Genomic DNA, 11,078 nt, shown 5'->3' on the forward strand with positions numbered 1-11,078 from the left:
TCTTCCCCGCTTCGTTCCTGCCTTAGCGGAAGATTCGGTGGCGGGCGAGACAGCGGATGATCTAGTTTTAACAGGAGGCTTCTTAGGTGCGGATTTCTTCTTCTGCCGTGAGCGTTTTTTCCTGTTCCATTCTTTACGGACAATTTCGATTTCTTTCCTACTGCCTTCGTAGGTATCTTGATAACAATTGATAACACTTGTCTAATAACACTTGTCTAACAACTAACGCCACGTGCTACTGCGCATGTGCTAGGATTCTTATTAGTGCGTCATTATTCTTATCAAGTTAATGTCTCGTGTCTAAGGATGAATGCTCGAGGCCGCCATCAAGTTCAACATTAACTTTGTTTAAAGGTACATTTTCTTTCTGTATTGCAAGCCACAAAGCTGGCCATTAACTGGCTTTGGTGCTTCCTTCTAACTTGTTTTTTTCCTTTTCTGCAGCCGGGAATTTTGGAACAAAGGAAGAAATTTTGTGTACAATTTTTTGTCTATATGTATATTTAACAATGAAAGATACTGTAGGTAATAAGGTGACTTCTTATATATATGCATAACTGAACTGTAGCTGAAACTCCCATTGTTTGTAGCTGAACTCTTTTCAGAGTGACTTGTTTCTAGCTGAACTCTCTACATGGTGATTTGTTTCCAACACATATTTCTACATGGTGATTTAATTTAGCTGATCCCTATAAGGTAACTTGTATCTAGCTGATATCTCTACAGGGTGATTTGTTTGTAGCTGAACTCTCTACATGATGGTCAGCTGAACTCTCTACATGATGGTCAGCTGAACTCTCTACAAGGTAACTTCTTCTAGCTGATCTCTCTACAGGGTGACTTGTTTGTAGCTGAACTTTCAACTTGATAGTTTCTTTGTAGCTGAATTCTCTACAAGGCAACTTCTTCTAGCTGATCTTTCTACAGGATGACTTGTTTGTAGTTGAACTTTCTACATGATGGTTTCTTTGTAGCTGAACTCTCTACAAGATAACTTCTTCTAGCTGATCTTTCTACAGGGCGATTTATTTGTAGCGGAATTCTCTACAGGGTGGTTTGTTTGCAGCTGAACTCTCTACATGGTGGTTTCTTTGTAGCTGAACTCTCTACAAGGTGAATTCTTATAGCTGAACTATCTACACAGTGATCTCTTCGTAGCTGAACTCTCTACAATATGATTTGTTTCTAGCTGATCTCTCTACAGGGTGACTTGTTTATAGCTGAACTCTCTACAAGGTGATTTGTTTGTAGCTGAACTCTATACAGGGTGGTTTTTTGTAGCTGAACTCTCTACAAGGTGACTTATTCTAGCTGATCTCTCTACAGGGCGATTTGTTTGTAGCTGAATTCTCTACAGGGTGATTTGTTTGCAGCTGAACTCTCTACATGATGGTTTCTTTGTAGCCAAACTCTATGCAGGGTGATGTGGTTGTAGCTGAACTCTCTACAGGGTGATTTGTTTGTAGCCGAACTCTCTACAGGATGGTTTCTTTGTAGCTGAACTCTCTGCAAGGTGATTTTCTTCTAGCTGATCCCTCTACAATGTAACTTCTTGTAGCTGATCTCTCTACTGGGTGACTTGTGTCTAGTTGTACACTCTACAAGGTGATTTGTTTGTAGCTGAATACTCTACAGGGTGATTTTTTGTAGCCAAACTCTCTGTAGGGTGATTTGTTTGTAGCTGAACTCTCTACAGGATGGTTTCTTTGTAGCTGATGTCACTACAGGTGACTTGTTTCTAGCTGATCTCTCTACAGGATGGTTTCTTTGTAGCTGAACTCTCTACAGGGTGACTTTTTCTAGCTGAACTCTCTATAGGGTGATCACTTCACAGCTGAACCCTCTAAAAGATGGCTTCTTCTATCTGATCTCTCTACAGTGTGATTTGTTTGTAGCTGAACTCTCTACAAGGTGATGTTTTCTAGCTGATGTCTCTACAGAGTAACTTGTTAGTAAAGCTGAAGTCTTTACATGGTGGATTTTGGTTGTTAAACTTTCTGTATGAAGACTTGTTTGTAGCAGAACTTCTACAGAGTAAATTGTTTGTAGCTGAACTCTCTACAGGGTGCATGACTTGTTTATAGCTGAACTCTCTTCAGTGTCACTTGTATTGTTCTGAATCACCACAGCAATATATTTTCAGCTCATTGCTCTAAACGGTTTGCCTAATAGGCGTAAAAACTAATACTTTTTATTCATAAAAATCGATCGCGTAATTGTGACGCAGGTTGGGTTTTGTGTCATATCTCCATGGTCTTTATCTCGATTCCTTTCAAACCACCCAAAGGCACTCCTACGATGGTTATTCCATCTACATAGCAATTTTCAACTCATTCCATGAAGCGGTTTACCTTATAGGCGTGACAGCAAATCGATCTTGTTTTACGCGAATAATCCTCGAACCATTCATCGGATTTGCACCAAATTTAAAAATTTGATGCTAGAATTCGCCTTTGGACTCCCAGGGGCGTAGCCAGCCAATATTTGATGGTTGGGCATAATATCAACTTAATTATACACACAAGAAACACGCTCACTTTCATGTGAGACTTTATCAAAGAAAAATATGAAAAGTGTATGCACACAAGACCTACAGCTACCTATGCTATAGTGTAAACAAATGTTGCTTGCATGCATGCAAACATTTTACTAGCTATAGCTATGCTATTACTTGTAGGGTATGCATCCGCTGACGATCGTCGTAGCTGAGCATCACGTGACATCAAACTGCTGAACCTACAAGAACCAACAACGTAAATAGTTCATCACATATTTACTACAATCAACTGGCAGTATAACTTACGGACCAACCACCACACCATAGAATCTTTTGGGTGTGTAAAGGATCTATGACCACAGCGATATGCAATGCTTTTCAAGTAAACGCCACATAGCCCCAAATGAAGGCCGGGGCGCTAATTTATGAACTATGAGTCCGTAGATAATCACAAATATCAGTATGCCAAGAAAGCTTCGTCCCAGACTTATAGCAGCCAATATACATTTTGCATGTATCTGGTGTAAACCACAACTCGGTTAGTCAGTACAAATTGTGCACGTGACACTTTATAATGGCTTGACCTTTTCTCCATTTCCAGCTCCATCTGCTATTACTGTTATCTAGAAGAGTACGTTTTCCCGTTTTCTTTCACCAGCAATAAGTTAGGCTATATGGTATTTTCCTTATCAAAAAATACGCTTGACAAGTCCACTGAAATGAAATCTTTTGCTGCCAACACCATCCGCACTGAATCCTACTGACGATTATCACTAACTGTGACTTAGAGGTACAGTACCACGCTTCCACTCCATTTTAAATTTCGAATTTAAACCGCGCCAAGGAGCGTGGCACGTGCGTCTACATGAAGTGGGGACTTTCCAAAGGATTTTCGGCGCAATGGATCACGTGATACACCATCTATCTTCGAAGTCAATGGTTCAACATGATGTACACGTTTACGCTTTACAGTATTAAAGTAGGGTTGTTTTGTGTGCTGCTGTGAATCCTCGCGTGAATCTTAAGCTACTTGTGATGGTTGGGCAAAAGTTTGTGATGGTTGGGCAAGAAACTGTGATGGTTGGGCAAATGCCCGTCCATGCCCACCCTTGGCTACGCCACTGTGGACTCCCTTTCTGTGTGCCAAATTTCAAGGCGATCGGCGTGCACTATTGCGTTTTATAGCAATTTTTGCAAGTGTGCGAAAGCACGAAGAAGAGGAAGGGAAAAAAAAACCAAAAAAAAAAATTGAAACTTTGGCAGCTGTATCTCGGAAATGGCTGGCGCGATTTCCTTCAAATGTGGTATGTAGACTCCCCTGGCTGGCGGGCAACTCTAGCAAATTTGATTCCAATCGGATAAGGGATCACCGAGATACAAAAGTGTGAAAATGACATTTTCTTTCTTCCTGTCAATATACCCACGGTGTGGCGCGCCGGCTTCTTGGGCCGCACGACACACTATCAGATCATCCACTAATGAAGTAGCCAACAGCTAAGTTTCCCGCCATTTTAGATAGTTTTAAAACCGAGGTTGCTGTTTCAGGCGAGCTCCAGAAGGGTGGGAGGTGGTTGAAAAGGAACGTGTTGGGATGAATTAGACCAAGTTATGGGCCATTCAGGGCTCAGAACTGGCTAAAATGGAAGGACAATTACAGCACAGGTCATTGTCCAACAGCACGGAGCTGTACAGCCACACGTACAGCCATCTCCTGGTTGGCCAGGGCTCCATCAAGGCTCCAGACCACTCGTACGGCTCGCCACTGTGCTTGAAAAAAAGCAGCCAGCAAAAGCAGACCACTTTACTCTGGTCGGCTGTGACAGTGAAATTTGATAGTACATTCAGTAAGCTTTGTGTTTGTGTAAAAACATCAAACTTCCTGACTTGGGTGATAAGAACGATTTTCGCAGATCATGAGTCAGTCACATTTAGCGGAGAATAGCCATTTTTAGGAGGTTTCGACCTATTTTTTTTTTGGTCTTCACCTAAAATCTAGCTGTGCTTTTGATCAGAAACCAGTCAACAAAAATCCTGGAGCCACCTATGAAGCTTGTGTCCCCGGAAAATTTCTAACATGAAAATTTTATAAGATCGAACTACTCTAATAGAGCAGTCATTTCACGTAAATCATACGAAAATATTTTTACATGAAAATTATTATAACGAATTTTTTTTTGCATAAAATAAAGCGAATTACAGTAATTTCCTACTAACATATCATTTTTACAAAGAGTACAGTTAAGTGCCACCTTATGCTCTAGGCCAATGAAACTTGATTAGCAGTTTCGCGTCATCGCCCGCATGCTTTTGATACACCCGCATGGAATTTCATTATTGGTATTTCAGATCGAAATACTCTAATAGAGCAGTCACTTTTACTCTAATAGAGCAATCAGCTATACTCTATGAAAAAATCACTTGTTATATGGATTAGTAACGTACTTTAGCTATTTATGCAAGAATAATAATGTAGATCTCACTGTTTTTCATGTTTGGGATGTGTGTTGTGCTTTTGGAAATTAATGAATAATGATTAATAACTGCCCGCCCGCATCAAATTTTCAAAATTCTGAGCGAGAAACTGGCAATCAAGTTTCATTGGCCTAATGTACAGACTCACTGGTTGCTGTCAGGAACTATATACTAAGTAGCTAACACAAGGGGAATTACTTTAAATGCGGATTCAAAAGCTAAATGTATGTATAAATGTCATCTTCTTCAATTTTATCATCCATTTTTTGATGATATGATGGTAACAGCTGAAGTCTGATGATCATAACGTGGAAATGTGTTGACGTATTCTTCTTCTTTTTGCAAGTTAGGGTTGGGTTCAATGTAAGTGTGGTTTTCAAAACTGTGACAAGTCTGAGAAATTTTTACTTGGTTTTGACTGGCACTGTTGCTAACTCCAAATCGCTTACTAGCATAGCGATGCCTTGCATATTCTATACAAAGCAGAATTAGTAAAACAATGACTATACCAGTAATACCACTAAATAAACCAGATAATATTGCAATTGTCAGTGGCGGATCTAGGAATTTATAAAGGGGGTTTCCAGTTTAGAAGGTGGACATATCCACTGCATAGGAAATGGAAGGATGCTACAGTTGAGAGTGCCGAAAATTAATGTTAGTAGTAGGTGTACGAAACCAACTACTTAAGGATGTGAAGCATGCTAATTCTAAGGAGTTTGGGGACATCCCCCCCCCCCCCCCCCAGGAAAATTAGGTGTCAGGAGATTGAATTTGGAGGCATTTTCGGTGGTTTTAACTGTTAATCAAATACTAGTACTATTAATAATTATTTTAATACATGCTTGACTGTTGTATTGGGATGACTGCTCTATTAGAGTATTTTGATCATGATTGACAAGTTTCTGGAAGTTCACGTGACAACTATTGTACAATACAGCATTGAGTTGGGGGTGCTGGAGCACCAGCACCTCCTCTTCCACCGCCTATGCACTGAGTGTGCGAAGAAGCACACTCACCATATGCATGTGGTAGGGGGTATTTTTGAAATTTTGATGCTCTGAGACTGCATTTGGCAACAATTTTAGTGTGAAAATTAAATATTTACGAAATCTATTTATGGAGTATTGAGCATGCACATCTTTTATTATAGGCGCACGCCGCAATAAATAATTAAACTACTCAACTGTTGCATAATCATTTTTCAAAGAGGGTTTCTGTGGAAACCTTGAAACCCCCCTAAATCCGCCACTGATTGTGCTGGTTGATGAGGGGTCTGAATGATTTCTATCTTGATGAGTGAGATCATTATTATGATTATCACTTTCTTTTGGACCACAGAACTGTGCATCTCCGCTATCATCCAAGCAGCAATAACTACAAGGGCGGCTTTTAAAATTTACACATGTCAAACTTGAGTTTTTACCACAAGGGTGAGGATAATTGTCACACTCATCATAGTCAACACATCCACCTGTTATAGAATCAACAACACAACCTTCTACACAATATTGACAGTTCTCAACATATGGTATGGTACACTGACAAGTATTCATTCCAGCATCACATTCTCCATTGTGAGGACAAGTTTTATGAGCATCACAAACTGTATCAATTTGCTCACAGTTCAAACCCCAGTATGGAGCCATGCACGTACATGTGAATCCATCAAGATGATCTGTACATGATCCATTATTTGAACATGAACTATTAGCACAATTGTCAATGTTCACTTCACACATTTCACCAGTGTAGCCTCTTTGACAAATACAGTTGAAATCATTCAACAGATCAATACAGCCTGAACTGCCTACAGGATCACAAGGCATTGCTGCACATTCGTCATTTTCATTGAAACAATTGGGTGGATCATAACCTGCTATGCAATCACATGTGTAGCTACCAATACCTCCTTCTTCATCAATGCAACCTCCGATGGTGTTGTTGGGGTGGCAAGGACTACTCTCACAGTAGTCAATGTCAATACACAATAACTGTCCATCTCCTGAGTACCCCAGTTCACACACACAAGATACTTGATCAGGATGCTGTATAAAACAAATTGCATTTTCATGACATGGATTACTTGTTGTGTTGCAGGTTGAGTTATCTATAACTGACACAACGAAGTGTCGTATTGTTGTCAAATCTCCCAGATCAGTAGCTATTACATCAAGTAGCAAGTCATATCTTCCAGGTGTTAGCTGTTTAGAGAGTACAAGGCTTGGACCAGAGATTTCAAAGTAGTCTTCAACTGTTCCACCGATTATTTCAAATGTATGAAAGTCATTCAAATCTTCATCAGATACACTAAAATTTTCTACAACAATGCCAGGATGTGTTCTACTAGGTACAACCATGTAGGTATAGCCACCATGGAATGTCAAATGTATTGGTGACTCATTTACATCTTGCAAAAACACTTCAATAACTTGGACATATGAAAAGTTAGCATCTGGGTTGATCTCCTGTACCAGAATAGGAAGAGTAAATGATGGAAATATCTCATAGTTTAGTGCTTGTTGTCTACTTACAGACAGATACCAATGAGAAGAGTTACGGGAAATCACAAATGGAGCATTTGTAGAATTTAAAGTCAAGATATACACTGACTGAGAGTTAGAGTTATCAGGGTCTACAAAACTGAATACACCAATTGGTGTTCCTGAAGGAGAATTTTCAGACACAACATTAGGTACCAAACTGATACTGTTGATCCAGGGATCATTTACATCAAGAATGACTACCCACAAATCTGCAGTGATCATTTCTGAACCATCTGAGCCGTTGGTTTGTAGGTACACTGTATTGATTTCTTCAAATTTGAGTGACTTATTTGTTTGAAGTGTGAGTCCATTGATGTGAAATACATTAGGATAGGTGCTCAGTGTTGATTAGTACACAAGTGTGTATATCATTAACATCTTCATCCACAACCATGATGTCTGTTACAGTTTGAGCAACATAAGCATTTTCAAATATCTGTACAGTTGGTACAGTCGACAACTGTTCATCATCCATTAGAGTGGGGTATTGTGCATTATCAAATATGATTTTAGTAGGAGGATCATTGCTGTCAATTATAGTGATGGAAATAGTTTCACTATGTTCTAGTCCGCCATGATCATAACAGCTCAGTGTCACCAAAAATGATGGAGTTGTTTCATAATTAATTGCAGAGTCAGTAGTTACTAGAGTAATGTGTGTTCCATTTTGTATCACTTTAAAGTAGAAAGGTGATGGTTGGATCAACTGACAACTGAATGTTTCATTATAGTCTTGATCTTCCACAGTAATAATAGACACAGTTATTCCAGCAGGTTGGTTTTCAGCAACTTCATAGTCTGAAAGAATTATTTCATATGGGGCCTCATTTACATCTACCACTTGTACTACAAGACTTCCAATGCTATTCAGATTTCCGTTATCAACTGCCACAACATCTAGTACTAATTCTGATGACTGTTCAAAGTCAAGCAATGCCAAAGTGTAAACAATACCATGATGATCTATCCTGAAATACTTTGATCTGCCTACTGTTGTAAATGTGTGATTGTCATTGGCATCTTCATCATGGACCATTAACTGACCAACTGTTGTATTAATAGTAACATTTTCTGGAACTAATGGGACAGTAGAGAAGAATATATCATCTGGTGCATCATTAACATCTACTACAGTGATGGTGATGGTTACAACAATGCCAAATCAGTACTCTCTATATCAACTTGGTAGAGGGATTCAGTACTCTCTATATCAACTTGGTAGAGGGATTGTTCTTCAAAGTTAAGCACAGCAAGTGTAGATATCACATTTCCTGCAATAGTAAATTTATCAGTGTGGTTGAGAAGTAGATACTCAAATGAATCTGTTAAATCTTCATCTATTGTAGTCAGAATTGCAAACTGAGTACCTGTTGGCAAGTTTTTGACAATGATAAATCCTGTGTTAGGTTCTATGTTGGTTGGGGGATCATTGGCATTTAATATGGTTATATTAAATGCTTTGGTATATGTGAGTTCTCCTTTGTCTGCACACTCTACTGTAATGGTGTCCAATGCTTGCCATTCATAGTTAAGGTTACCATGTATTATCAGAGATAGGCCATTTATATGAAACATTCCATTACTGTTATCAATTAATGTACAAGTAAATGTTTCTGTAAAATCAGGATCTGTGACAGCAATAGAGCTGATGTTAAAACCCCTAAGGACATTCTCTTCAACTGTCTGGTTGTTTATTAAAATATCAGTTGGTGGTTCATTCTGATCTAAAACTGATATCATTATGGTTTGAGTGACCGGTGTAGTCGTACCATCGGTGACAGTAACTGCCAATATGTGTGTCTTAGTTTCCTCAAAATCCAGAGGTCTCAAGAATTGTAAAATAAATGTATCATCGTGAGCAGCTTGGTTGACCTGTGGGAGACAAATGCCAAAAGTAAATATCACTGTTCATGAAAATGTCTGACCTACCCTGAATGTGTTTGAGGTGTCATTGATTTGGAATGTCAGTGGTCTTCTTTCAGGATCAATTGCTGTAAAAACTCCAATGCTAATGTTACTCAATCCTTCATGTACTGGGATGTAATGCAACACAATGTTTTCTGGAGGTTCATCCACATCAATTATCTAAAATAAAAATATACTGTATATGAAAATTTTAGGATGCACTATAGCTTACCAGAACTGTGAACCCTTGCAATTTGAAGTGGCCCGCACTGTCAGTCACTCTCACTGTAACACTGTATGTATTCTTCCTTTCATAATCAAAGCTTACAAGAGACTGCAATACTTGGTTGCTTCCTTCTTGTACAAGTCTAAAATTTCCTCTATCATCGTCATCTAACTGGTACAATAAAATCTCATTGACATCTTCATCATGAGCTGTGATAACTCCAATGTTAGTATGTAGTGGATTATTCTCTGGTATTGTATTTTTGTCAAGCGTTATATTAATTGGAGGTTCATTAGCATCACTAATTTCAATTACAAACCAAATCTGATCACTTTCAGCCATCCCATCACTACAGATTACACTAATGTTGTGAACACTCACTGCACTTTCATGATTTAAAGTTTGGGCAACAATCAAATGATTTCCATCTATCCTAAACAGTCCATTAGGAATATACCCCAACCTGTAAGTTAACTAATCTTCTTCATCCTCATCCATCCCTTCAAGCGTTCCGATAATCTGACCAACCACAGCATTCTCACTGATTACTGTATTTGATAATATTATTGTGGTAGGTGGATCATTGACATTCAATATCTCAACTGTTATGGTATGTATTGAGGACAGACCAAATACATCGGCAGTCTCTATACTTATTGTAATTTCATTACTATATGAGCTGCTTTCGTAATTGAATGCATTTCTGTACAGCATTAGCTGGGGAGGATCAGATGTGTTATTCAAACTAAAGTATGAGGCAAGTTCTGTGAAATTTGTGAAAGTGTATGCTATACGATCACCATCTCTGGATCAGCTGCAAATAGTTGACCGATTGATTGAGGAGGTTGTGTGTTTTCTGGTAGACAAGCTGTATTAGCTCTACTTGGTGAACAAGTGTACATTGTGTAGGGAGTAAAGGAAAATGAATTAGGGGCTTCATTTTTATTGATAACAAATATAGTTAGACTTTGTGTATAGTTTAATCCACCGTTATCTGAAACCCTTACCATTATGGAAAATGAGGAGACAGTTTCATAATTAATATCATTGCTAACAAGAAGAGATATCCCGTTAATCCTTACCAAGTTGTTTTGTAAACCTTCTTCCAATGTAAATGTATGTGTGTCATTAATGTCAGGATCAGTAGCATATAAACTTCCTATTACACTCCCTACAGGATTGTGTTCATGAACTGAATACGATGAGAGTAAAATTCTAGTTGGAGCTTCATTAATGTCTGTAAGCTGAATAGTCAGTTGTTGAATCAGAGTAAACTCATTATCAGTCAGCTGCATTGAAATGGTCAAACTGTGACTAGCATAAGCCTCGAAATCTAGGATACTAGGATCGCTGACAATCAATTAAAGATTATTATTAACCACTAAACCATAGCTAGGAGTTAATGCTACTGAATATGTACCACTTGTATCTT

General features: G+C 38.6%; 1 protein-coding gene across 1 annotated transcript; it reads right to left on the reverse strand.

Moving 5' to 3' along the window:
* Positions 1-7,840: 7,840 nt before the first annotated feature.
* LOC136266540 (protocadherin gamma-A4-like) lies at positions 7,841-10,174 on the reverse strand. The gene is made up of 4 exons (XM_066061547.1): positions 9,653-10,174; positions 9,445-9,600; positions 8,718-9,387; positions 7,841-8,643 (listed from the first exon to the last, which is right to left on the reverse strand). The coding sequence occupies exons 1-4, from the start codon at positions 9,986-9,988 to the stop codon at positions 7,841-7,843; spliced, it is 1,965 nt and encodes a 654-aa protein (XP_065917619.1). The 5' UTR covers positions 9,989-10,174.
* Between the last annotated feature and the right edge of the window lie 904 nt (positions 10,175-11,078).

Source organism: Dysidea avara, chromosome 9 (genome assembly GCF_963678975.1).
Source record: "Dysidea avara chromosome 9, odDysAvar1.4, whole genome shotgun sequence".
Lineage (NCBI taxonomy): Eukaryota > Metazoa > Porifera > Demospongiae > Dictyoceratida > Dysideidae > Dysidea > Dysidea avara.

Coding starts and splice junctions, on each gene's coding strand:
- LOC136266540 (XM_066061547.1), bottom strand. CDS start 9,988: ATGGCTGAAAGTGATCAGATTTGGTTTGTAATTGAAATTAGTGATGCT. Junction 9,388..9,444: donor ACACCTCAAACACATTCAGG/GTAGGTCAGACA, acceptor TGTCTCCCACAG/GTCAACCAAGCTGCTCACGA. Junction 8,644..8,717: donor CTACCAAGTTGATATAGAGA/GTACTGAATCCC, acceptor CCATCACTGTAG/TAGATGTTAATGATGCACCA.